The sequence below is a fragment of the Lucilia sericata genome, unplaced genomic scaffold (assembly GCF_015586225.1).
Source record: "Lucilia sericata isolate MDLA Ls3-8-SP2 unplaced genomic scaffold, ASM1558622v1 Contig000678F_arrow, whole genome shotgun sequence".
Classification (NCBI taxonomy): Eukaryota; Metazoa; Arthropoda; class Insecta; order Diptera; family Calliphoridae; genus Lucilia; species Lucilia sericata.
Genome location: NW_023994682.1, coordinates 77,715 through 105,245, shown reverse-complemented (window position 1 = coordinate 105,245; position 27,531 = coordinate 77,715). Strand labels below are relative to the sequence as shown.

Genomic DNA, 27,531 nt, shown 5'->3' with positions numbered 1-27,531 from the left:
TCTAGTTCAGTTCTAGTTCAGTTCTAGTTCAGTTCTAGTTCATTTCTAGTTCAGTTCTAGTTCAGTTCTAGTTCAGTTCTAGTTCAGTTCTAGTTCAGTTCTAGTTCAGTTCTAGTTCAGTTCTAGTTCAGTTCTAGTTCAGTTCAAGTTCAGTTCTAGTTCAGTTCTAGTTCAGTTCTAGTTCAGTTCTAGTTCAGTTCTAGTTTAGTTCAGTTTTAGTTCAGTTCTAGTTCAGTTCTATGCAGTGTGATCGACTAAATTTATTGAATTTTTGAATCACATCTAAGCTTGCCATCGTATTGACAAAAAATTGAATGAAATTAAAAAATTACAAATTAAAAAAAATTATAAACTCCCTCTGGCGGTAAGTTTACCAACATGTAAGTTCTTTAACATATATCAGCCTAAAAATATACAAGAAATATGATTTTAAAATGCAGCTAATTAGAAAAATATAATTCTAGCAACTGAACACATGTTATCTCTACAATTTAACGATAGATAAGACAAACATCAGACAATACAGTAAAATCTTAATATAAGTGACAAACACATGATAAAATTAAGAACACTTTTAAAGAAAAAAGAGCATTTTAAGAAAAATCGAACCAAAAAAAAATTTAAAAGGATTTTTCAAAAAAGTTGTTTAGACAATAGATTCATTAAAATGTTGTTAAGCTTGTCAAGTGTTTACTGTCTGATTTAAGCATTCAATGCGTCATAAAGCACTTTTTGCTCATTGTCGGTGTCTCAGTTTTGCGGACGGAGTAAACGCTACAACAACGTGTTTAGTGTGTTGTTGATGGGAGCGGACGACGACGACTTCTTTTGCTGATCGGTCAATTAAACAGTCTGTCGATGGTGTTATAGATCATTTACAGAATAAAATAAAAAAAGTAAACTTTTTTTCGTTGAATATTTTTTGATGACGAAGTTTTAATAAAACAAACAAACTTTGATGACATTGCTTGCTGCTGCTGTTTGCTGTTACTTTAGCCAAGAAAAGACCTTGAGGTCATTAACGTGAAATAACAAACGACAACAAATAAAATAATAAATCGTCTACAAATAATCAAAATAAATAATAGTGCAAAATTACCCGGTGCAAAGTGTGAAAAAAAAGAGAGAAAAATAATAAAACTAATAAATAAAGAAAATAATTGAAATAATTTGCATAAATTATCCAAAAAAATAATAATAATATATAAATAAAAAAGACTTTTTCAAAAAAAGGTACCAACAACTAAACATAAAGTGTAAAAATTCTTTTTACTCACAAATGAGCAAAAAAATGGGAAAAGAAGGAAAGAAAGAAAAACATGAAGAAGATACACACATAAAGTGAAATGGCCAAGTATCTCTGAATGAAAACCAACAAAAAAAGAGTGGAAAATTTAATAAACATAAACGGGAGAGAGGAGAATTAATAATGAGAGTCTGCTCTCCCAAGAGTTTCAAGATCATTGATAAATGAGGGAATAACTGAGTTACATTCTAAATTAATAGAATCTATAAATTAAATAAATATACTGTAGTGGTTATTTTTTACAATAAGACGACTATAAACACGACGCTAATAAGAATTTGAGCAACTAGTTTTTCAGTTATTTTTATTTAAACAATTAAACCATAAAATAGTTAAATTTTATAGTGGGTTTTTTTGTTTCAAAGTCCGTTAATTTTAACGACCCCATGCTGAAATTTTTTAGAAAAAAAAATTATTTGCTAAAAAACTTTAAAACGAGTTGTTAGAGTGTGAAGTGCAAACATGTGTTCAGAATTTTAATTGTGTTACACTGTGATGAGGATAGATAAATCATCTTCTCTTTTCCAGGGTTGCCATATATTTAAGATTTATAGTTTTCATGAAAACACATGGATATTTATATAAAATAAATTTCTGTTTTCGATTACTCCAAAAAATCTAAAAAAAAACAACCGCCGATCTTTTTACAATAGATACCAAGATGAAACAAAGGTCCTTCGGCCACCCGTTTTAGTTTTTGTTTATATTTTATTATTTAATAGACGATATTTAATATCAAAATTCCCGAACTCATGTCTGATATATTGATCCAAGATAAAATTTTAATTTTAAAACAGAGAGGTGTCACCAAATCTACTGCGGAAGATTATAAGCCTAACATGAATTAATCTGCAACTGATGAACTAGAACTGAGCTAGAACTGAACTAGAACTAAACTAGAACTAAACTAGAACTGAACTAGAACTAAACTAGAACTAAACTAGAACTGAACTAGAACTAAGCTAGAACTGAACTAGAACTGATCTAAACCAAAACAGAGCAGAACAAAAAAGCTGAACTATAACTGAACATGTATTGAACTGGAGCTTAATAGGAACGGAACTACAACTGAAATAGAATTGAACTAGAACTGAATTAGAACTGAACTTGAACAAAACTATAACTACAACTGAAATAGAATTGAACTAGAACTGAATTAGAACTGAACTTGAACTAAACTACAACAAAAACTAGAACTAAAGTGAACTAGAACTTAAACACAACTAAAATAGAAGTGAACTAAACTAGAAATGAACTAGAAGTAAACTAGAACTGAACTAGAACTGAACTAGAACTGAACTAGAACTAAACTAGAACTGAACTAGAACTGAACTAGAACTGAACTAGAACAGAACTAGAACTGAACTAGAACTGAACTAGAACTGAACTAGAACTGAACTAGAACTGAACTAGAACTGAACTAGAACTGAACTAGAACTGAACTAGAAATGAACTAGAACTGAACTAGAACTGAACTAGAACTGAACTAGAACTGAACTAGAACTGAACTAGAACTGAACTAGAACTGAACTAGAACTGAACTAGAACTGAACTAGAACTGAACTAGCTGAACTAGAACTGAACTAGAACTGAACTAGAACTGAACTAGAACTGAACTAGAACTGAACTAGAACTGAACTAGAACTGAACTAGAACTGAACTAGAACTGAACTAGAACTGAACTAGAACTGAACTAGAACTGAACTAGAACTGATCTAGAACTGAACTAGAACTGAACTAGAACTGAAACTAGAACTGAACTAGAACTGAACTAGAACTGAACTAGAACTGAACTAGAACTGAACTAGAACTGAACTAGAACTGAACTAGAACTGAACTAGAACTGAACTAGAACTGAACTAGAACTGAACTAGAACTGAACTAGAACTGAACTAGAACTGAACTAGAACTGAACTAGAACTGAACTAGAGCTGAACTAGAACTGAACCAGAACTGAACTAGAACTTAACTAGAACTGAACTAGAACTTAACTAGAAACTGAACGAGAACTTAACTAGAACTAAATTAGAACTGAACTAGAACTGAACTAGAACTGAACTAGAACTACTAGAACTGAACTGAACTAGAACTGAACTAGAACTGAACTAGAACTGAACTAGAACTGAACTAGAACTGAACTAGAACTGAACTAGAACTGAACTAGAACTGAACTAGAACTGAACTAGAACTGAACTAGAACTGAACTAGAACTGAACTAGAACTGAACTAGAACTGAACTAGAACTGAACTAGAACTGAACTAGAACTGAACTAGAACTGAACTAGAACTGAACTAGAACTGAACTAGAACTGAACTAGAACTGAACTAGAACTGAACTAGAACTGAACTAGAACTGAACTAGAACTGAACTAGAACTGAACTAGAACTGAACTAGAACTGAACTAGAACTGAACTAGAACTGAACTAGAACTGAACTAGAACTGAACTAGAACTGAACTAGAACTGAACTAGAACTGAACTAGAACTGAACTAGAACTGAACTAGAACTGAACTAGAACTGAACTAGAACTGAACTAGAACTGAACTAGAACTGAACTAGAACTGAACTAGAACTGAACTAGAACTGAACTAGAACTGAACTAGAACTGAACTAGAACTGAACTAGAACTGAACTAGAACTGAACTAGAACTGAACTAGAACTGAACTAGAACTGAACTAGAACTGAACTAGAACTGAACTAGAACTGAACTAGAACTGAACTAGAACTGAACTAGAACTAAACTAGAACTGAACTAGAACGGAACTACAATGAACTAAAATTTAATTAGAACCGAGCTAGAACTAAACTAGAACTTAACTAGAATTGAACTATAACTAAATTTGGATTGATGTAGAACACAACTAAAGATTATTAAAAACTGACCCAGAACTTAATTAAAATTGACCGAAAACTGAACTGATCGAGAACTGAATATAATATGAAAAACTCTAAAGCCCAAAATCATCCATTAATTGTAACAAAAATTTCAAACATTTGGAAACTCTTACTCTGCTACCGCTAATCATACTCATCTAATTGATTTTTCATACAACAATTTATGACGTCTGGCACGTTACTCATTTATTTATTTTTCTTCAAAGTAACAGCAAAAGGAAGAACAACAGAATGAGTACTAATCCAAACCAAATACAAGTAATACCATCAATAAAACGTGCATTTCACGATCACTTCCACCGAAAACTACCCATTAAAACCCTCTTCATTACAACCTAACAGATACTCCATGACAGTAACCATAAAATACAAAAATTACTCATGCAAATAGTACCTTCTCTTAAAAAAATATTCAATGAGTACAAACATATAGTCGCTCGCTCTTATTTGAAAATAACAACAAAACCAATGTTTAGCTCTTAATTAAAACGAACGTTTTCAAAAATTTGTATCCAAAAGCTAAAGGTTCCACAACAAAGAGTTCAGTTAAACGAGGCAATTCATGGGAATTTGACGTGTGTGTTTTTTATTTATTTTTAATAATTTTTTTAACTTTTATTTATTTTATGGTAAAAAAAGTGATTGCTCAAAAAAAGAATTTTTAGCATTAAATACAATAATAAAAATAACAAAAATATGTTGGTGGTTTGTGGTAATTTAAAGAAAATCTTTTAAATTGTATAAAAGAAAATGTCAAAAATGTGTCTAGAAAAAGAAACCCCTCAATACATTCCATCGTTTTTCAAGATTATTTTGTGGTCTTTTTGAAGATTTTGTGTCATTTTTTTACTTTGTTTGTGTTAATTATTTTTTTGTTTATTTTTGGTGTTAATTTTTGTTTAGCATAATTTCCTTTATTAGAACTACATAAAATTTGGAAGATTTTATAAAATTCTATAGAAAAATAAAAATATTTACTTAACGAAATTAAAAATTTAAAAATATTAAACGGAAAAGTGAACGCTTATATGTAATTTGAGAAATAACAAAAAGTCATTAACCTGCCAGAAGACGTTCTATATAAGTGACTTCCACCCGGTTCAACATTATGCATATACCACAGAAATTTTATTGGAAATAATCAGCAAAATGCAAGAGTAATAATAAATGTAAGTATAGGAAAACAATTTTTAAAAAATTTTGTAAACTTTCAACAGGGTGTTTTAAGTAAAGATGTTATTTTGTGATCTTTTAAGAAAAAGAAAAATTATTCGGAGAAAATCTACTACCAGAACTGAACCAGAACTGAACTACAACTGAACTAGAACTGAACTAGAACTGAACTAGAACTGAACTAGAACTGAACTAGAACTGAACTAGAACTGGACTAGAACTGAACTAGAACTGAACTAGAACTGAACTAGAACTGAACTAGAACTGAACTAGAACTGAACTAGAACTGAACTAGAACTGAACTAGAACTGAACTAGAACTGAACTAGAACTGAACTAGAACTGAACTAGAACTGAACTAGAACTGAAATAGAACTGAACTAGAACTGAACTAGAACTGAACTAGAACTGAACTAGAACCGAACTAGAACTGAACTAGAACTGAACTAGAATTTATCTAGAACTAAATCATAATTGTTCTAGAATTGAACTAGCGTTAAGTAACTCCCCCTAGAAAGTTTCTTGAAATACAGACGTATAACGATCTCTATTATCAATTCGATACTACGGAGAATATTTAGGCCCGTAATTTCGAAAGAAGTTTAACGCATTGGTCAATTCTGCATCGCCGTTATTAACGAATTGATAACTACATGAAGATGCAATTTTGAGCCGAGAATAAGTATTCTATAAATTTGACTTACACGATTAAACAAATCGCAGAAATCAGAGGGGAAAAGAAATATACAACACACCTGGTACCAAATTGACACCAAACTGTTTATAATTTTTCAATACCATCGGTTGTCAAAGTATATACATATGTACGACAACACTATGTAATGTTGACAACATTGCAACAATTCGTTGTCGAGATCTAAATTTTATACACATTCGTTGTCTAAATGTTAACAAACGTGGTAAGCTCACTATTGACAAACAATCCGTTGCTAATACTGAGTTTATGTATATACTTTGACAACGGATGTTATTGAAAAATTATAACCTCTTTGGTGTGAATTTGTTTTTTTTATAATATTTGAGGGATTCAGCTTCAGAAAATAAAATGAAAAACTACATATTTCAAAGATTAAAGTATTAAAAGAAAACTATTTATTAATAATGAATATGAAATTAAAATAAATTAACCTTATATTTCATAATTATAATTGAATTGCTCTTTTTAATAATTATAATTATTGATTATGAAATTTTTAAGATAATAATTCTGTTTGTTATCTATGCAAACAAACAAATGGAAAAAAGTCACTTTTCTTCTCTCTATATTAAATAATTTCATTCATTAAATAATTTTTTTAGCAATGGAAATACAAAATGAAAAAAATTATGACATTTCATATCACACGTTATGTTTCCATACGTAATTTACGCCAGTATAAATAGTTTGTTATTGTTTTTATATATATTTTTTAACTTAGTGATAAAAAATATAGTAGTATTCCTACATAACCAAGTTAAAACGAAAAACTTGTCTTGTTATAAACAAATAAATGGCGAAAAAGGCAATTAAAAAAACTTTAAGTTAAGATAAAAATATAGAAATAAGTGTTTGTTGGGGTCAAATTTTAAATATTGCATGACTAGTATACTACTATATGTAGTAAGTATGTAAATATAAAAGTAGTAATTAAAAAAAAAAATAGTGGCACAGTAGATTTTACAACGAATTTAGCAATACTCTATCACTATTATAAACTACTTGTTTGAATTTTTGCCGACCCTAACAAAAGTAGCGGATTTAAACTTACATTTGTTATCTATAAAATAATCTCTATATCAAGAATATTTATGATTTCTAATAATTTTTACATTTCATATAATAGTATAAAGTTATAGTACGTCCTCTGTAAAGTACATTTACCCTGAGGTCGGGACTAACTTGGTAAACAATTTTATTTCAATAGTTATTCGAAATTGGTTTTAAAAACCAATAGCCGATAAGTTATCCCGTAGAATCCTCCTAAAAATTCCTTGCGTTAGGACCCAATAGATAGTTTAAACCAGTAAATCATAGCCGGAAGATAGCTAACTAGAGGATTTGTCTCGTTGCATCCATAATTATTATTCCTAATAAGCCTTCATTAGCTGATTCCCCAGTGGGGAATCATTCTAATCTTTATCAGCGGCTACGTTTAAGCCGGCTTAGCTTTTGAGCCGAAAGAAGTCGGCGGCGGCGCGGCTTGCAAAATATTACCGTCGGCCAGCCGCCGCCGATTTGAGCCGTCTCGGCTTGTATCTCTGTTCCCCACCTAACCGAAAGACATCCGAAGTTCTAATTTTAGCGCATCCTTTATAGTTGCTATTTTCGAGGCCTAGTTACGACCCAATAAGAAATTAATCTATGAGAGTATCTTTTCTTTATGTAATCATAACTAAAAACTGACCAAGAGCTGAATCATTCAATCGTAGTTATTCGGCTTATTCCTAATACTTAGCCGAACGACAAGAGAATTATTTAACTCCATAGTTCGAGGGAATCTAAAGATATAACATAGCTCCATAGTTTCAAAAGTTGGCCACCGAAGAACCTGGAATGATTTAGCGTACCGCGGTTGAAAACTATACAAAAAATACATATGCGAAGAACCGACCCCATTTCTGAATCTAGTGGGAAAATTAGGAACACAACCATCAGTTAAAGCCAATTCAAAGAATACAGAAGTTGGTAAAGAAGCAGTAACTGTACCAACTCTTTAGGTTCTATAACTAATCGGCAACACAACGGGATTGACTTCTTTCAGAACATCAAACAAACTGAACTTTATCACCAGAATGGAAACGAAACGGATCCGAAGAATAACCATTATCGTAGTCTTGGTCACTCGTATAGATTTCAGATGGACTATCACTTCAGGCAAACTATGTTGGGTGGATTTAACCAAGCATATAAGTAGAAGTTTGTCACCAGGAAAAAATGGAAAAAAAGAACTGTAGATCTAGAAAGTCGTTAACAGACCAGCGATCCATTAAGGACACTTCAGGCGGTATCAGTTAACTGAATTTACTTGTTACGAAAGGACGAGTTTTTCACCGGAATGGAACTGTACTACTTCTTCTGACAGTGTACTACTTCAAACTTTAGAGGAGGAAAAGTTAGGAAAATATACGATGAATACTAAAATCCCAATTTTTTGGAAAATAACAAAATTCAGATTCAAAATTTCGAATGGTTATATCGGGGAAATACGCAAATCTTTCAGTTTCAGCGACAGTTTTAAGATCATGGATAAAGAAATACATGCAATTGACCGTGTAGAAGTTAAGCTGCCTAATACGGAAAGAATCTCAAACATTCCTCCTGGGATGGTACCGGTGAAGTTAACGCGAAAGAAAACCTGTTGCGAAAGCAAGGGTTCTGACTTAACAGAAGTCGAAAGGAAGCAACATACTTAATTCCAGCAAGCTCCAACTTGTGATCTAAGTTCTCATAAAACCACACATTCAACTTCCCAAACAATTACACTTGAATCTGTAAGCACTCGGGAAGTGTGCAAATCTTTAGGCTTAAACCACGAAACAGAATGTTCGGATAAGAAACAATTTTAATTTAAGCTGTTAACTATAAAACTTCGGACTTAGTAATCCATTTGGAAACAGAACAGAACTCAACGCTCTATGGCGCGGAATCACAGCTAGCTGTCTTTGGCGTCTTTCGAGAGGAAAATACATGGACCTATCTGTGTTCTTGAAGAATATCTGCACCGTATGAACCATGAACTTTTAAATTAAAATTAATACAATAGTTAGGACATGTTGCGAGAATTGGTGACAATGATCCAAATGATATTCGAATGTCCCGGAGGGAAGACGCAGAATAGGGCGATCAAATCTGCGATGGAAAGATCAAGAAGAGGAACTTTAGAAGGAGGAAGTAAACAGCCTGTTACAAGAAACGGACTCAGAAAATGACGATTATTTTTATATGGTGACTCGATCCTAATAATTTCTTACATAAAGTCTTGCTTTAGAGGGAAGAAAAGAAACAAACCAAGCCTTGGCTATAACGAGAAAAGAAGATTTAAAATACGAGCGAACAAAGACGATTATGATCTGATCTTGTAAATGGGCAAAATAAAAGGCAAAAGTTGACAACCGTTATCAGAAAAAATAGTTACAAATTATTTACCTATTAGAATCTAAGGGTATACTGACTAGAAATATCAACAGCGAAAAGTCGTAATAACTTTTTGGATCTTCATTAAGAGAATTTTAAAGGGAAAATTTTGATTGAATGAGCAATGAGCAATCCGTAGATAGATAAAAGATATTTGCTTTATCAGTTAAAAAATCGGATCAAAAGTTTATCTCAAGTATATAGTTTCTATCTGATCTTTAGCCATGAAATTCAAACTGAAAACTTTTGCACATGATCAAGTTTTTTACCCCCATAATTTGTTAATGAACCGTAAATGACGTTTAGAACTTTAAGAATTTAAAAATTCTGTACAATATTATCCAAAAAGTAAATTAATCACTTTTTCAGAAAAACTAAAACAATTTAAAATGTTTTCTTTAATTTAAGAAAATCAAAATGATTCAATTGTTTAAAGATAAATGGATGATAAATTTACATAAATCTTCCTTCAATGAATATACAAAAAAAATGATTAAACAACAATTTTCAATTGAAATTTAGTTTTTAGGAAACTGTTTTTCTCTCAATTGTTTATAATCTCTGCCATAATGTTAAAGAACAGAAAAATATTAAGTTTGCAAAAAAAAAAAAAAAAAAAAAAAAAACTTTAACAAAAAATGTTTACGCAATTAACGCATAATAAATATAAACAAAATAATTTAATTTTTACTCATTTTGTACACATACACACTATTAAAAGTAGTTTTAATTTAAACGAGAAAAAAAAGAACTAAATCATCAAATGTTTCATTTTGTTGTGGAAACATGTGCTCCGGTGACCATATAATGCACACTACACTCTGGTTGTATCATGTGTGCGAGGTTTTAACCCAAATTGACGGCGCGAAATGTTGTATGTTTAAAATAGTTTATGTGTGTTTTGTCTAATTTTTTTTTTGTGCGAATGAGTGAATATTTATATTAGACATGAAAACGATATAAATTTGCAATGGAAGATAATAAAAAATAAACAAATAAATAAACTTAAGAAAAACTATATATTCAAATAATTTAATAGAGGAATGTTGGAAAAAATTTGAAACTAAAACAGGGCAAAAAAAATGCACATTTTAATTATAAGTCGTATAAAATTAAATTTACAGTTTAATTGCAATAATAATGATGAAATTGAAGCATTTTTATAACTTTTGAAAACTTTGATCTAAATCCACATTTTCTAAAATTTTCAATTTGTACTAAATCCGAATAGTTATTGCTTATTTTATGATACAAATTTTTTAAAATATAAATAATTTAAAGATTTTATTAATAACAATTTGCTACCTTTGGAATGTGTTATTTTAATTAGTCTAGTCTAGTCTAGTCTATAGTCTAGTCTATAGTCTAGTCTATAGTCTAGTCTAGTCTATAGTCTAGTCTATAGTCTAGTCTATAGTAGTCTATAGTCTAGTCTATAGTCTAGTCTATAGTCTAGTCTATAGTCTAGTCTATAGTCTAGTCTATAGTCTAGTCTATAGTCTAGTCTATAGTCTAGTCTATAGTCTAGTCTATAGTCTAGTCTATAGTCTAGTCTATAGTCTAGTCTATAGTCTAGTCTATAGTCTAGTCTGTAGTCTAGTCTATAGTCTAGTCTATAGTCTAGTCTATAGTCTAGTCTATAGTCTCTATAGTCTAGTCTATAGTCTAGTCTATAGTCTAGTCTATAGTCTAGTCTATAGTCTAGTCTATAGTCTAGTCTATAGTCTAGTCTATAGTCTAGTCTAGTCTAGTCTATAGTCTAGTCTATAGTCTAGTCTATAGTCTAGTCTATAGTCTAGTCTATAGTCTAGTCTATAGTCTAGTCTATAGTCTAGTCTATAGTCTAGTCTATAGTCTAGTCTATAGTCTAGTCTATAGTCTAGTCTAAGTCTAGTCTATAGTCTAGTCTATAGTCTAGTCTATAGTCTAGTCTATAGTCTAGTCTATAGTCTAGTCTATAGTCTAGTCTATAGTCTAGTCTATAGTCTAGTCTATAGTCTAGTCTATAGTCTAGTCTATAGTCTAGTCTATAGTCTAGTCTATAGTCTAGTCTATAGTCTAGTCTATAGTCTAGTCTATAGTCTAGTCTATAGTCTAGTCTATAGTCTAGTCTATAGTCTAGTCTATAGTCTAGTCTATAGTCTAGTCTATAGTCTAGTCTATAGTCTAGTCTATAGTCTAGTCTATAGTCTAGTCTATAGTCTAGTCTATAGTCTAGTCTATAGTCTAGTCTATAGTCTAGTCTATAGTCTAGTCTATAGTCTAGTCTATAGTCTAGTCTATAGTCTAGTCTATAGTCTAGTCTATAGTCTAGTCTATAGTCTAGTCTATAGTCTAGTCTATAGTCTAGTCTATAGTCTAGTCTATAGTCTAGTCTATAGTCTAGTCTATAGTCTAGTCTATAGTCTAGTCTATAGTCTAGTCTATAGTCTAGTCTATAGTCTAGTCTATAGTCTAGTCTATAGTCTAGTCTATAGTCTAGTCTATAGTCTAGTCTATAGTCTAGTCTATAGTTAGTCTATAGTCTATCTTAGTCTAGTCTATAGTCTAGTCTATAGTCTAGTCTATAGTCTAGTCTATAGTCTAGTCTATAGTCTAGTCTATAGTCTAGTCTATAGTCTAGTCTATAGTCTATAGTCAGCTATAGTCTAGTCTATAGTCTAGTCTATAGTCTAGTCCAGCGGTTCCCACCGATTTTTACTTCGCGGACCCCTTGAAGAACTTATTGTAATTTCGCGGACCCCCATACATATTTTGATAGCTTATTGTTCTAAATAATTGTCCATCCGAAAATTGACCTAGTTCATTAATTCTAGGTCTAATAAATGTAGAGATGTCATATCTATAAAATATTCCCGTACTTTGAGAATATATATATTTCAGATAGGTTTCCAATTGCATGTTTTGAAGATAGAATGTCTTCTTTGTTGATATGTTAACATTATGTATAATTTTATGATCGTGAGATCTTTCATGTTCATTTTTCTTCAAGGTAGCGAAAAGGTTTCCTTATCAAATATTGTCACATGTGCTTAAGGAGTCACGTTTCAAAAATTTGTTGCGATTGCAAAGGGTGAAATGAGTAAGTGAGCTAAGTTTTCGGGAAAATAATAATTTAGTCCTTTCAAACAAGAACACTTTTGCTTACAATTTGATAAACTTAAATCTGTAATAAGCTTGTCTTTGAATTGAACTTCATACTCCGGTACCAGTATCCCTAATTTAATTGTAAGGCAGAGTATTATTTGTCTGAAATAAAAACCATTATTTCAGTACATATACAGGAAATAAAAATTACAAATCACGCAATACTTTATTTTATAAAAGTTATACAATAAATTTGTAGGTCCTAGCTTCTTCCTGATAAACAACCGAAAAAATAAAATTCAAAAAGTCACCAAAAAATTTGGGATTATTGCACAAAAATTGGAGATATTTGTACATACATATAAAAGCAGAATATTGTTTATTCATGGTTTTTTTCGTTCGTCTTCGCGGACCCCCTATGATTTTACTACGGACCACTAGGGGTCCCCGGACCCCCATTTGGGAACCGTTGGTCTAGTCTATAGTCTAGTCTATAGTCTAGTCTATAGTCTAGTCTATAGTCTAGTCTATAGTCTAGTCTATAGTCTAGTCTATAGTCTAGTCTATAGTCTAGTCTATAGTCTAGTCTATAGTCTAGTCTATAGTAGTCTATAGTCTAGTCTATAGTCTAGTCTATAGTCTATAGTCTAGTCTATAGTCTAGTCTATAGTCTAGTCTATAGTCTAGTCTATAGTCTAGTCTATAGTCTAGTCTATAGTCTAGTCTATAGTCTAGTCTATAGTCTAGTCTATAGTCTAGTCTATAGTCTAGTCTATAGTCTAGTCTATAGTCTAGTCTATAGTCTAGTCTATAGTCTAGTCTATAGTCTAGTCTATAGTCTAGTCTATAGTCTAGTCTATAGTCTAGTCTATAGTCTAGTCTATAGTCTAGTCTATAGTCTAGTCTATAGTCTAGTCTAGTCTATAGTCTAGTCTATAGTCTAGTCTATAGTCTAGTCTATAGTCTAGTCTATAGTCTAGTCTATAGTCTAGTCTAGTCTATAGTCTAGTCCAGTCTATAGTCTAGTCTAGTCTATAGTCTAGTCTAGTCTATAGTCTAGTCTAGTGTATAGTCTAGTCTATAGTCTAGTCTATAGTCTAGTCTATAGTCTAGTCTATAGTCTAGTCTATAGTCTAGTCTATAGTCTAGTCTAGTCTATAGTCTAGTCTATAGTCTAGTCTAGTCTAGTCTATAGTCTAGTCTAGTCTATAGTCTAGTCTAGTCTATAGTCTAGTCTATAGTCTAGTCTATAGTCTAGTCTATAGTCTAGTCTATAGTCTAGTCTATAGTCTAGTCTATAGTCTAGTCTATAGTCTAGTCTATAGTCTAGTCTATAGTCTAGTCTATAGTCTAGTCTATAGTCTAGTCTATGTCTAGTCTATAGTCTAGTCTAGTCTATAGTCTATATATAGTCTAGTCATAGTCTAGTCTATAGTCTAGTCTAGTCTATAGTCTATATATAGTCTATAGTCATAGTCTAGTCTATAGTCATAGTCTAGTCTATAGTCTAGTCTATAGTCTAGTCTATAGTCTAGTCTATAGTCTAGTGTAGTCTATAGTCTAGTCTAGTCTATAGTCTAGTCTAGTCTATAGTCTAGTCTATAGTCTAGTCTAGTCTATAGTCTAGTCTATAGTCTATATATAGTCTATAGTCTAGTCTAGTCTATAGTCTAGTCTATAGTCTAGTCTATAGTCTAGTCTATAGTCTAGTCTATAGTCTAGTCTATAGTCTAGTCTATAGTCTAGTCTATAGTCTAGTCTATAGTCTAGTCTGGTCTAGTCTAGTCTAGTCTAGTCTAGTCTATAGTCTACAGTCTATAGTCTATACTCTATAGTCTATAGTCTATAGTCTAGTCTAGTCTAGTCTATAGTCTAGTCTATAGTCTAGTCTATAGTCTAGTCTATAGTCTAGTCTATAGTCTATTCTATAGTCTAGTCTATAGTCTAGTCTATAGTCTAGTCTATAGTCTAGTCTATAGTCTAGTCTATAGTCTAGTCTATAGTCTAGTCTATAGTCTAGTCTATAGTCTAGTCTATAGTCTAGTCTATAGTCTAGTCTATAGTCTAGTCTATAGTCTAGTCTATAGTCTAGTCTATAGTCTAGTCTATAGTCTAGTCTATAGTCTAGTCTATAGTCTAGTCTATAGTCTAGTCTATAGTCTAGTCTATAGTCTAGTCTATAGTCTAGTCTATAGTCTAGTCTATAGTCTAGTCTATAGTCTAGTCTATAGTTAAGTCTACATTCTACAGTCTAGTCTATGGACCAGTTAAGTATATAGTCTAGTCTATATACCAGTTAAGTCTAAAGTCTAGTCTATATGTTAGTTTTATCTACATTCTTATCTTTAATCCAGTCTATAGTCTAGCTAGTCTATATATCAGTCTGTGGTCTAATCTGCTCTATAGTCTTCGTTTTCTATTTCTTACTTTAAAATATTTTTAACTCACTTCCCTAGTTTCCCCTTTTCGTTCCTATTCCCTAACAGTAGTAAATTTAATTTAAATTTTCATATCATAGTTTTCTTGTTCTTAAATAAATAATTTATTTCTTGTTTTTTGCTGTAAAAATCCAGCTGCATTTAAATTGAAAACTCTTCAATCTATAAAGAAATTTCCCATTTGAAAATAGTTTCATGAATGACAATCATTTTAATAAGTGTTCTTCAGACACTTAAGTTTGTTTATTTGATATTTGTGTAGTAGGTTTTTCTTTATTAGATAATCCTTTCCGGGTGATTTGCATTAGTCGTGTTGCAGTTAGACAGTCATAATATGCAGGCAGTGTGTGTTTGTATAGGCACACTAAATGTTCTAGTTTCAATGTACTTCTAATACCCTTCGCTATAAACAAGAAAAATATTTGTTCGATTTTAGGCATTCATTTGTAACTATTTCTTTAACCTGCGGTCATTGCAGCTCTTCCTTATCAAGATTTCTTAAGAGACACTTCGGGAACGAAGAACTTATTGATAATTAATATGTAACCGTCAGTTCTTTAGGAATAAAATCACGCAAAACCAGTTCAGTGACTAGCTGTTTTTTGGGGCCCAGATCTTTCTCATAATCATAGATTTGACATGCCGATGACATGTTTTCAAGGATTATCTTTTAACTATGATGCCCAACTAAAATTTTAATTCCCTATAGTCAACTTTACAAGCGGTCTTGACCGATAATGATCTATTTCAAATTCTCATAAAAATATTTTTAATATTTTTCATATATTTAGACCCACATGTTGCATTAGTTTGTCTTCTGTCTAACTGTCTGTTGGATGTTCAGTCATATGCACGGTTACTATTGCATGTTAATGAATGAATTTCTTTATTCTGTTCTCAAAACAGATAATTTTAGTTTTTCTAAAACGTTTCGCTTGAGTTTTTTGCATTCAACCATTCATTCGTTCATTCATGAAATTGATTTTTTTTTTTGTTCTTTCCTTTTATGAAATTTGACTTTTAAATAAGGCATGAACAAATATTAATAAGCTTTATTTAGAAGGGCAATTGTTGGAAACAAAAATTTGCTCAAACAAAAATACGGGAGGTGATATTAATACTTTGATGAGATATTCGAGTATATAAAGAAATGATGAATAATGTATTTAAATTATAATCGTTAGAATATGGAAGTCTAGTCTATAGTCTAGTCTATAGTCTAGTATATAGTCTAGTCTATAGTCTAGTCTATAGTCTAGTCTATAGTCTAGTCTATAGTCTAGTCTATAGTCTAGTCTATAGTCTAGTCTATAGTCTAATCTATAGTCTAGTCTATAGTCTAGTCTATAGTCTAGTCTATAGTCTAGTCTATAGTCTAGTCTATAGTCTAGTCTATAGTCTAGTCTATAGTCTAGTCTATAGTCTAGTCTATAGTCTAGTCTATAGTCTAGTCTATAGTCTAGTCTATAGTCTAGTCTATAGTCTAGTCTATAGTCTAGTCTATAGTCTAGTCTATAGTCTAGTCTATAGTCTAGTCTATAGTCTAGTCTATAGTCTAGTCTATAGTCTAGTCTATAGTCTAGTCTATAGTCTAGTCTATAGTCTAGTCTATAGTCTAGTCTATAGTCTAGTCTATAGTCTAGTCTATAGTCTAGTCTATAGTCTAGTCTATAGTCTAGTCTATAGTCTAGTCTATAGTCTAGTCTATAGTCTAGTCTATAGTCTAGTCTATAGTCTAGTCTATAGTCTAGTCTATAGTCTAGTCTATAGTCTAGTCTATAGTCTAGTCTATAGTCTAGTCTATAGTCTAGTCTATAGTCTAGTCTATAGTCTAGTCTAGTATAGTCTCAGTATAGTCTATAGTCTAGTCTAGTCTAGTCTATAGTCTAGTCTATAGTCTAGTCTATAGTCTAGTCTAGTCTATAGTCTAGTCTATAGTCTAGTCTAGTCTATAGTCTAGTCTAGTCTATAGTCTAGTCTAGTCTAGTCTATAGTCTAGTCTATAGTCTAGTCTAGTCTATAGTCTAGTCTAGTCTATAGTCTAGTCTAGTCTATAGTCTAGTCTAGTCTATAGTCTAGTCTAGTCTATAGTCTAGTCTAGTCTATAGTCTAGTCTAGTCTATAGTCTAGTCTAGTCTATAGTCTAGTCTATAGTCTAGTCTATAGTCTAGTCTAGTCTATAGTCTAGTCTATAGTCTAGTCTATAGTCTAGTAATTAGTCTAGTCTATAGTCTAGTCTATGTCTAGTCTATAGTCTAGTCTATAGTCTAGTCTATAGTCTAGTCTATAGTCTAGTCTATAGTCTAGTCTATAGTCTAGTCTATAGTCTAGTCTATAGTTAGTCTAGTCTATAGTCTAGTCTATAGTCTAGTCTATAGTCTAGTCTATAGTCTAGTCTATAGTCTAGTCTATAGTCTAGTCTATAGTCTAGTATAGTCTAGTCTATAGTCTGGTCTATAGTCTAGTCTATAGTCTAGTCTATAGTCTAGTCTATAGTCTAGTCTATAGTCTAGTCTATAGTCTAGTCTATAGTCTAGTCTATAGTCTAGTCTATAGTCTAGTCTATAGTCTAGTCTATAGTCTAGTCTATAGTCTAGTCTATAGTCTAGTCTATAGTCTAGTCTATAGTCTAGTCTATAGTCTAGTCTATAGTCTAGTCTATAGTCTAGTCTATAGTCTAGTCTATAGTCTAGTCTATAGTCTAGTCTATAGTCTAGTCTATAGTCTAGTCTATAGTCTAGTCTATAGTCTAGTCTATAGTCTAGTCTATAGTCTAGTCTATAGTCTAGTCTATAGTCTAGTCTATAGTCTAGTCTATAGTCTAGTCTATAGTATAGTCTATAGTCTAGTCTATAGTCTAGTCTATAGTCTAGTCTATAGTCTAGTCTATAGTCTAGTCTATAGTCTAGTCTATAGTCTAGTCTATAGTCTAGTCTATAGTCTAGTCTATAGTCTAGTCTATAGTCTAGTCTGCAACTATAAACAATCAAAGTTTCTATAAAAAAAAAAAACAATAGAAAAAATCTTACTTTTTATTTACACAATACTGTAAACTAGTCTCTAGTATACAAATATGAAATTCTTTGCAAACAAAGTTTACAAGCACCCAATTCAAATTTGTTATTGTCTGTATTATTTAAAACTATATTTGAACAAAAATCTGTAAATTAAGAAAGACACACGCGCGACATGATGCCACAGATACAATCAACAAATATTTACGCTTAAAAAGGGGAATTTTAAATAAAAACTAAATTTAAATTTGTCTTTTTTGCATCCATATATAAAAGAACAAACAGAAGATTGCGTATATTGGTGATAAACATGTGCAGATTTTATTTTCTTCAACTTTTACTAATTTATTTCTATTTTAAAATTTTTTCTCTTTGCAGTTATCAAATGCCTTAATGAAAGTAAAATACAAACAATTTCAGAAGCGAAAGAATAGCAAGACAAAAAAATGTTTGCCAAAAATAATATGACCAAGCGTAAAACGCTTATTTTTGCCTGTTTTGGCATTGCCATTGGCCTTTGCATTGGTACAGTATTAAAAAATTATCGCGCCCTGGAAATAGTGAAACGTTGCAGTATGAAGCCGACCAATCAGAAAACACCCTTTGAGATTATAGGTCTAAAACCAGAGGATAATATACAAAATTCACAAAAGAATTTAGTATTTGTGGGTGTGATGACAGCGAAAAATTTCATAGAAGGAAGAGCGAGAGCGGTCTATGATACTTGGGGTAAAGAGGTGCCGGGTCGTATAGCTTTCTTTAGTTCAGAAGGTTCTTATTCAGATGAAATGCCTGTAATAGGTTTAAAGAATGTCGACGATCGTTATCCACCACAAAAGAAATCCTTTATGATGCTGTACTATATGTATGAAAATTATATTGATAAATTTGAATGGTTTATACGTGCCGATGATGATGTCTATATAGAACCTCAGAAATTGGAGAAGTTTTTAAGGTCTATAGACAGTTCGAAGCCTCAATTTATAGGTGAGTAAAGGAAAGCATTCAAATACTGAAATGATTCTAATAAAACTTTTATTTAGGACAAGCTGGCAAGGGTAATAGTGAGGAATTTGGTTTATTATCTTTGGAGTTTGATGAGAATTTTTGCATGGGCGGTCCGGGTGTTATTCTCAGTAGTGAGACCTTGAGAAGAGGTAATTTCTTTTTTGATATACAACTTTTGAAAACATCTTTCTCATGTTTCCTATTTACATTTTAGTTGCCCCTCATATACCCACTTGTTTGAAAAACTTATACAGCACCCATGAGGATGTGGAAGTGGGTAGATGTGTTCAGAAATTTGCCGGCATACCTTGTACTTGGAATTATGAGGTTTGCTCTATCACAATAACTCTTACTTGCTTCATTATTAATATTTTAAATTTCTTATTTTTAGATGCAATATATATTACGCCATAATTCCAGTGGCCGTGCTGCCTTTACGGGCAAACTTAAACGCAAAGAAATTCATAATGCCATTTCATTGCATCCCATTAAACAGGCTCCTCTTATGTATCGTTTACATTCCTATATTCAGGGTTTGAAGGCTGAGGAAATGCGCCAAGAATCTTTATTACTGCATCGTGATATTAAACGTATGGCAAAATATTTGGAAATTCCCGATGACAGTCGTTATTTAGTGCCTGGTATTCCTTTGATTCCAGAAGAGGAGAATAGCAAGCGTCATTTTGAGGACCATAATATATTGGGTAAGTAAAGGCACTGTGACAACAAAGCAAACAACGCGGAATCGAAGATCACATTCAGTAAAAGTGATCTCAACACTATAGGATGAATCATCGAAATATTCTTTGACATTATCAACCATTCCGGAAATAATAGAGTAAAGTTTCTTAGACAAAAACAGTTAAGTGATAGAGCCCATCAATGATAAGCTAGTTACGTCAAACTGTGATATATCACTGAACTAAATAAGTTATTTAGTTGGCAGATCATTCGCAAGAATTCTTATATCATACTTTTTTTCGGGAATTTTTGATGGAAATCAGAATGGACAGACAGAACTCTCTAGAAATCGAAAGTTATTTTTAAAATAAATAATATCTTCATAAATGTCATTTATGTCCAATATCACCACTCTATTTGTATTTAATAAACTTTAAAGACATTTTTTATATGGGTCAAATGTGGACCGATTTTGGCGATTTTCAATACCTGCGTCAATAATTACAAAAATATAAAATATTTTTGTCGTATTTCACACCTCTAATTCAACCCTTTTCGGTCTTATCGAATTTTCAACGAAGAAACAAACTATGTAATAGATAGATATTTACTTGATCATGGTAACTCGATCTTGTGAAATTACAGATCAAAGAATTATGACTCTTAACTTCAAAAAATAGCTCTTACTGAATTTCTAATGACAGTTGACTTGTATCCGATAGACTGCTGATGGGTGTGCAGTTTTTGCTAACGGGTTCAAAAGGCATATCGGTGTCTATATTGGTGATGCCGATATAAAAAGGTCCTTCATGCCCCCTCACGATCTGTCTTCCTAGCAGAGATTCTAGCGATCTGGAATATACATGGTAATGAAGTTGCGAACAAAAGAGCTAGATTGTGTTCGACATAGAAACCATCCATCTGTAACTATTATAGGATGATTTTCGAAGGAATTACTAACATCATCAACAAGTCCTGGAATAGTGGATTGCAAAATATCAAAGACCTTATGGCCAACAATGTGATGTGAGGATTGCATAGGCGCAATCTAAGAATTCTGAAAAGTATCTTCAATTAGGGTCTTTTTCAGTAGGTAAGACAGTAATATACCGGACTATTGCAGGATATGCAAAAACGCAGATGAACTAGAGACGATTGAGCACATAATTTGCCACTGTCCTACAAAATCTCAGTTTGAAATGGCTGGAAACTGGAGAACTGGAGAAAATTAAGGGACACAAGCCACGCAGTCAATAGGTTTAATCAAAGGAGTTAGTCATTTTTTCGATTGAAATTTATAAACAGACTCAGCTTCTCAGAATTCTTTCTTAGAGATTCGATTTGGCAAAACTCCCAGGTTGAATCGCCCGGGGAATCGATCTATTTTCATTCCTATATCTTCTCTTTTTATGTTTTTTAAGATTTTACTAGTGTTTTGTTTCTCTATCCATGGATCTGCACACTCTATGAAGGGAATCACAATAGACCTTATGGTCTCCGAGTGGAATTGCACCTTTTTATGGTGACCCTTCTTAACCTAATTCTAAATAGACAGACATAAAGACACACAAAGCTAAATCGTTTTTAATAGTTTTATTTAGTCTATATATGTAATTTTTTCCTTAAACTTAATTTCATATCAGATGTCGCAAAAATTTCGTCTTCCACTCACTATTCCTCGCACAACTTGGCACCTTTGCCTATGCAAGCAGCATATGCCATTAAATGAGGTATAACATTTTGTTCCATGGTACCGCTGAATAAATGCGATTGAGGACCTCGAGCAAAAATGGCAACATCCTCGCCAGCATGATGACCAGATGATTTCTTAATGTAACTGGGTTTAACTATAACTGTAGTAAAAAGTCAATCATTACAAACATTCACCATTTCTAACTTAATTCCCACTTACAGTCATGAGTTTCTCCCGTTAAGTCCTTACGCTTCCAGGTATTGTCCTTAACCTCTATATACTGTTTAGGTCCCACAGCATAATTTAACACACTATACGGTACACCATCCAAATCTACATCATATTCATTTAAACCTAAAATTGGATTACCACGTCCCGGATAACCCGCCATAGACATGGTATGTGAATGATCGGCAGTTACCACTATTAAAGTATCCTCTTCATTGGTCATTTCCAAGGCAGTTCGAATAGCTTCATCAAATTCTAGAGTTTCATCTAAAGCATAACCAGCTCTAGTTTGATGATGACCATGATCTATGCGACCACCCTCTATGAAAACGTAATAACCCTCAGGATTTTTCTGCAACATTTTTATGGTACTGGCAGTCATATCTTTAAGTCTAGGTTGTGCGGGATTTAAGACTTTCTTACGAGCATTATAATCCAAATGGGCAGAATGAAAGAGTCCTAAAACCTTTTTGGTTTTATTGTAATCCAAATTGTTCAGTTCCTCTAAATTTGAGACAAAAACTCCTTCCGGATTTTCTGTTCTCCATTGTTGTATTAAATCTTTACCATCTTGCCGCTCACCCTTTGAACCAAAGGTGTCATTTTGTGTAGAGGGTATAAATTTCGTTAGACCACCTCCCATCATAACATTAAAATGTTTACCCGGCTCATTTTCTATCAACTGAGTGGCAATATCCAAACAATCCTCTGGATAAGGTATACCAGCTTTAATTATATCATAATCACTCTCAAAATGACGACTAGCAACATGGGCGTAATTTCCAGAAGGACTGGCATGTGTTATGGTTGTGGTGGTAACAATACCAGTTGATTTACCCGCTTGCTGAGCCCATAAAGCTATCGATTCTACATGATTGTCAGGATCTATAGAAGCACTACAATTTAAATAGTCTACTTTAGCATTGACTCCAATTAAACGTAAATTAGTCTTGACTCCAGTCAAGTAAGCCGTAGCGCTGCAAGCAGAATCAGCTGTCTGAGCATTAGTACAATAGGTCTAAAGTTTGGAATGTAGTGGTTCATTTTTAACAATTAGTTATTTTTAATATAAACTAAATTAATGGGTACCTTGCTCAGTCCTGTATAGGGAAATTTTTCCATAGTTAACACCGCTTCTTCACCACTTAAACCTTGACGCTGTCCTTTCAGTATACGTGCAGCTGTTAATGTTGCTATTGACATACCATCTCCCAAAAAGAATATAATATTTTTAGCTTTTCCATTATTTTGTTTATAATTTACACGCTTTTTTAAACTGTTCTGAGCCTTTTCAAACCAATATTCTGTTTTCATTTCTTGTACAGGAGTTATTCTCTCCTTGTTAACACTGCGCCCCTGAGAATTTAACTCAGTTTCCAATGTTCCATGATAAGGATCCAAACATTTTGTAGATTTAATTAAATAATTTAAAATAAAAACTATAACAAAGCCCACAAGTTTATTTGAAGTCATAGTTGTCTTAAAGTTCACGTTAATCTTTTCCCTTGATATTTAAAACAATGAAACAGATTTGTACCAATCGTACTTATTTATATAGGAAACTTTTATACTTCATATTTAACTGTGTTCAATTTAAACACAACTTGTATTTGAACTATTGTAATCTGCATATGTAAATTCAAACTGTGAGACCTATTTAGTAATTGTTCACTATTTTAAATACACGTTGTGTTTGTAGCTCATACAGGGCTTAAATAGTTACGTTACAATATTTAATTGCTTTCACACGTTTGATGGACTTTCTTTAATATTAAACATTTTATTTTGTTTATTGCCACATCTGGTTTGTTTGGCAATGGAGTATAATACAGACAATTACCCTATATAAGAATAAAAGCTATTCTAGGTGATACGCAAAGACGACCAGTATACAATAGGGCTAATCAAGCAGTGTTCTATTTTGTGCACAGTGGGATCGATAGCAAAAACAAGTGGTAATAGTTATGATAAGAACTTATTAATTTTGTGCGGCTTTGAAGTTGCAGTTTTTAGGTGATTGAACGCTCAATAGATTGAGGATTTCAACTGGCTGTTCAAGAAGTTGTGGCACTTTCAAGATAATCTATAAATCTCCAAAACGATGTGATTTATGCAAACTAATTTGAGTTTGACATCTGCAACAGAATCTTCGTAATGACCGATTGTATATAGTTTTCGATCTCCAAGATCGAAATCTAATATCAGCCAAAGAATGGATTTCACTAATCACTTCTGCTCTAGGGTGTAAGGGACTAAAATATTTTGAAGAATGAGAAAAGCACTTCTATTTTTTTATGTATCTCACAGTCCCCTTTAAAAATCGACAAACATTTCATCTAATGTCAACCATTATATCTGTCTTAATCGAACTGCCAAATTATCCTAGAAGTTCGGTCAGAGTGGATATAGATCATGTTGTCTTTAAATGACGTAGATTTGAGGATGTTGGACATGTCGAAGAGTTAAATGTGGGACTTACAATTAAATTTCAAAGTTTATAATCTCAAAGTTTATAACTATCGTGAATTGGGCGACTAAGCTACGAGGAAAAGGAAAGTAGCGTAAAAGCTAACCAACCCTGGGAAGTAATACTAAAAAGCAGTTCCGGGTCTCTTGTTGACGATGGAAAGGTGATGACGAACAACATAGTTGAATCTCACATCATGAATCATAATATATGAAACATATCTATGAAGATTCCCTACCCTATATCATAAACAAAAGGATCTAATTCCTTAGAAAGTATAGTTCGACTGGTATAGGAATCTTCTTTATCATTTAAAATATAAATTATTAATCAGTGTTTTCTACACGACATAAATTCACAGAATCTTTGTAGCTCCAAGGTTAGGACCAGTAATAACAAACGTTAATTATTGTCAAATAAAGTCACAGGTTAAGCCTGGCGAAATTTGAACATTATAGAGCTCTTACTCTCTCTCCCACAAAGCTGTGGGAGATTTTGATGGATTTGAATTAATTCCTTTATAATATTGAGCAAAGACTCTTAAGATGGGAATGATTTGTTATATTATTCCATCATGCTTACTGAATCCCTGTATTTTTAATACCAAGACCACTAGGATTAAAGTCGGAACCTAAACACTTTTGACTCTAGTCTTTTTTGATTCTACCTTAATTTCGTTTATTAATTTTCTAATAAATTTATTTATTTCCCTTCCAGGCATTAGTCCCGATCTTAATAAATTCGTCCCCAAATCAAGAGATGATCTACTGGAATGGTCCTTTTTGGCGAGAAGTCTTTACTCTACCGATCATTCGAATCCTAAACATAAAATCGATTCAGCAATGAGAGAAGGACTCGAAGATGTCATTACCGAAGTAATGGAAAATATTAACAACTATTCACGACAACGTGGTAGAGTTATTGAATTTCGTGAATTATTATATGGTTATACAAGATTAAATGCTTTACATGGACAAGATCTTATATTGGATTTATTGTTGATTTATAAGAAATATAGAGGTAAAAAGATGACGGTACCGGTAAGAAGACATTTATATGTGCAGAGAGCTTTTACGGGTATATTTATAAAGGAATTTGAAGAGGATTTCTATAATACCACTTTGCAGAAAAGTAAGTTATGCATTTAGATTTTTGAAATACTAATTTTAATATGTTTTTATTTTCCTAACAGGTTTCTTTAAGAATATTTTAAATCAAGGTGTAGAAAGTTTATCAAATCATTTCTCTATACCCGGTTTATTAGCGGCCGGTAATCCTACCGGCAGTGTCAATTCTAAAATTGTATTCGTTTTACCTATAGCGGGACGTTTAACTACATTTAAACGTTTTCTGGCTACTTATGAGCGAGTGGCCATTGAAGAGGATAAAAATTGTGATTTACTAGTGGTAATCTTTGGCTCTTTGGTGGATATACAAGATCATTTGGCCGAAATAAGAAGTTTAAAATATCGACATGTTTATCAACAAATCAATTATATACACCGCCAGGAGGACTTCTCTAGAGGAGTGGCTTTAGATACAGCAGCTCGCTCTTCCTATATACAAGAAGATAATATCATACTTTTCATAGATGTGGATATGGTTTTTAAATTGGAAACCTTACAACGTATACGCATGAATACTTTACAAGGAAAACAGGTTTATTTGCCTATCGTATTTTCCCAATACGATCCTAAAAGACAACAGCAACAACAAATACCAGCCGATGAAATAACCAATGAATCGGGTTATTTTCGACAATTTGGTTTTGGCATTTGTGCCATTTATAAATCTGATATTTTAGATGAAAATATTAATGGTTTTGATAAAGATATTACAGGTTGGGGTTTGGAGGATGTTAAATTTCTAGAGAAGATAGTTAAAAATGGCAATCGTCAAAATTCATTTATGATTAATACCGCCGAAGTTTCCGAAGATTATAATTTAAAGGCCTCACAAATGCGTAGACTGACAATATTTCGTGCTCCTGATCCTAGTTTAGTGCATATTTATCATGATATTAGTTGTGATATTAACTTAGAGACTGCTCAATATAATATGTGTTTGGGCACAAAAGCCAATTCGTTGGGTAGTACGCGTCTTATGGAACATTTATTTTATAATAATGCCGATAATATAGAATTTATTAAAGAATTTAATCGTAAAAAAGAAATTAGATAGTAAGAGGAGGGGGTAGTATTTCTTTGTGGTAGAGATTATTTGCACAATATTTGTTTTTAAATTAAAAAGTAAAAACGGTTAAGTTCCCATTTTAAGAGAAGAGCAAAAAAAAGTATTTTCAAAGAAGGGGGAGAAAAAAGGGTAAAATATAATTTTGTAGTCCGACAAATTTTCTAAAGACAAGTTTGTCTGATAAGAAATTTTCTAAACAACCTAGTTTCTCTAGCCAACCTTTAATGTTCTCCTTATCTCCCTGACCTTCTCAAAATACACAACATAAAAAAAGTATTAAATTAATCATAAAATAAACATCTTATAACTTAAGTTTGCAAGTAAAGAAAAAAGAGAAAAAATATTTGTATTTTAAAGCCAAATTTTTTTTATTGCCTTATTTATGAAAATTTAATTTAAAAAGTAACGAAAAAGTAATAAAACTTATTAAATAAGTTTATTGTTTGTTTTAGCAAATAAGTAAAGAAAAATTCATATTTTAAGTTAAAACCTAAAAAACGGAATTGCATTTTTTTTATACAAAACTCTGTACACCAACGTACTGGTTTCATATTATCATATTTAAAAAAAAAAAAATAATTTAATTATTTAAGTTTAAAAAAATAAAAAAAAAACTAAATCAACATAAGTTTAATGTGATATGTTAATTGTTAAAAAAAAATAAAGTAAATTTAAACAAAAAAGGACAAAAAGACAATTATTTAATTCATTAAATAAACGAAAATTAAAAAAAACGAACAGTAAGTAAACTGCAGATTTACTTTTTCACATATCTTACATAAATTCAACTGGTTCGATATCTAATAAAGCCAATGATTTATTAAGTACTTCACGTACAGCTTTAATTAGATAAATGCGAGCATAAACGTAGGGCATCAAGTGATCACGTTTTTCCTAATAATAAGATATTTTTGTTGTTTTAACATTGTCATTTGCGAGAGTTGTGTTCTTAAGATTAGTATAAATTAAGTGAAAATTAGACTTACCGTTAAAATTCGTATTCTTCGATAGTAAACACTGAAGATGGCTACCAGGCCATGTAGAAAATGTATTATTAAATGAGTGGAACACAAACCACGTTTTAGTTGTTCCAGACAACGATCTATGAGATTAGGAAAACCAGCTAAGTAGGCATAAACTAATTGCCATTCTTCCTGGAAAATAGAATGTGAAAAGAAGATAAAGATGTGTCAAATGAAAAATATTATATAA

The 27,531-nt window shown here is 31.9% G+C and overlaps 3 protein-coding genes across 5 annotated transcripts in view; 1 reads left to right on the top strand and 2 right to left on the bottom strand.

Annotated features, from left to right (window-relative positions):
• The window catches only part of LOC119607225 (DALR anticodon-binding domain-containing protein 3), a 135,470-nt gene that overhangs the window by 105,578 nt on the left and 2,361 nt on the right, over window positions 1-27,531 (bottom strand). Inside the window, exons 3-4 of one of the 2 annotated variants that reach the window (XM_037961058.1) lie at window positions 27,306-27,473; window positions 26,952-27,213 (exon numbers count right to left, since the gene is read on the bottom strand). In XM_037961058.1, the coding sequence (XP_037816986.1) occupies window positions 27,094-27,213; window positions 27,306-27,473 (288 nt within the window). In that variant the 3' untranslated portion in view covers window positions 26,952-27,093. Of the gene's footprint in view, window positions 1-26,951; window positions 27,214-27,305; window positions 27,474-27,531 lie in introns of those variants that run through there. The other variant, XM_037961059.1, reaches the window with a different exon arrangement.
• LOC119607223 (chondroitin sulfate synthase 1) lies at window positions 753-26,909 on the top strand. Of its 2 annotated transcripts, none has more exons than XM_037961056.1 (8): window positions 753-1,233; window positions 5,107-5,372; window positions 18,428-19,036; window positions 19,093-19,206; window positions 19,272-19,384; window positions 19,449-19,761; window positions 24,844-25,257; window positions 25,319-26,909. In XM_037961056.1, exons 3-8 carry the CDS (start codon window positions 18,496-18,498, stop codon window positions 26,305-26,307), a joined length of 2,484 nt encoding a protein of 827 aa, XP_037816984.1. In that variant the 5' UTR covers window positions 753-1,233; window positions 5,107-5,372; window positions 18,428-18,495; the 3' UTR covers window positions 26,308-26,909. The 2 variants fall into 2 exon arrangements, 1 of the variants encoding a protein (XP_037816984.1); XR_005231718.1 differs by lacking the exon at window positions 753-1,233 and having other exon boundaries at window positions 5,109-5,372; window positions 25,319-26,475; window positions 26,507-26,791.
• Window positions 21,337-23,157, bottom strand: LOC119607224 (alkaline phosphatase). Its single transcript, XM_037961057.1, has 3 exons — window positions 22,749-23,157; window positions 21,651-22,677; window positions 21,337-21,591 (listed from the first exon to the last, which is right to left on the bottom strand). The coding sequence occupies exons 1-3, from the start codon at window positions 23,130-23,132 to the stop codon at window positions 21,410-21,412; spliced, it is 1,593 nt and encodes a 530-aa protein (XP_037816985.1). The 5' UTR covers window positions 23,133-23,157; the 3' UTR covers window positions 21,337-21,409.

Bases quoted from the DNA above. Each gene is read 5' to 3' on its own strand.
- LOC119607224 (XM_037961057.1), bottom strand. From the start codon at position 23,132: ATGACTTCAAATAAACTTGTGGGCTTTGTTATAGTTTTTATTTTAAAT. The intron at 22,678-22,748 runs GTACCCATTAAT...TCCAAACTTTAG, and splicing joins CCTATACAGGACTGAGCAAG to ACCTATTGTACTAATGCTCA. The intron at 21,592-21,650 runs GTAAGTGGGAAT...TTTTTACTACAG, and splicing joins AACGGGAGAAACTCATGACT to TTATAGTTAAACCCAGTTAC.
- LOC119607223 (XM_037961056.1), top strand. From the start codon at position 18,496: ATGTTTGCCAAAAATAATATGACCAAGCGTAAAACGCTTATTTTTGCC. The intron at 19,207-19,271 runs GTAATTTCTTTT...TTTACATTTTAG, and splicing joins TAGTGAGACCTTGAGAAGAG to TTGCCCCTCATATACCCACT. The intron at 19,762-24,843 runs GTAAGTAAAGGC...TTTCCCTTCCAG, and splicing joins TGAGGACCATAATATATTGG to GCATTAGTCCCGATCTTAAT.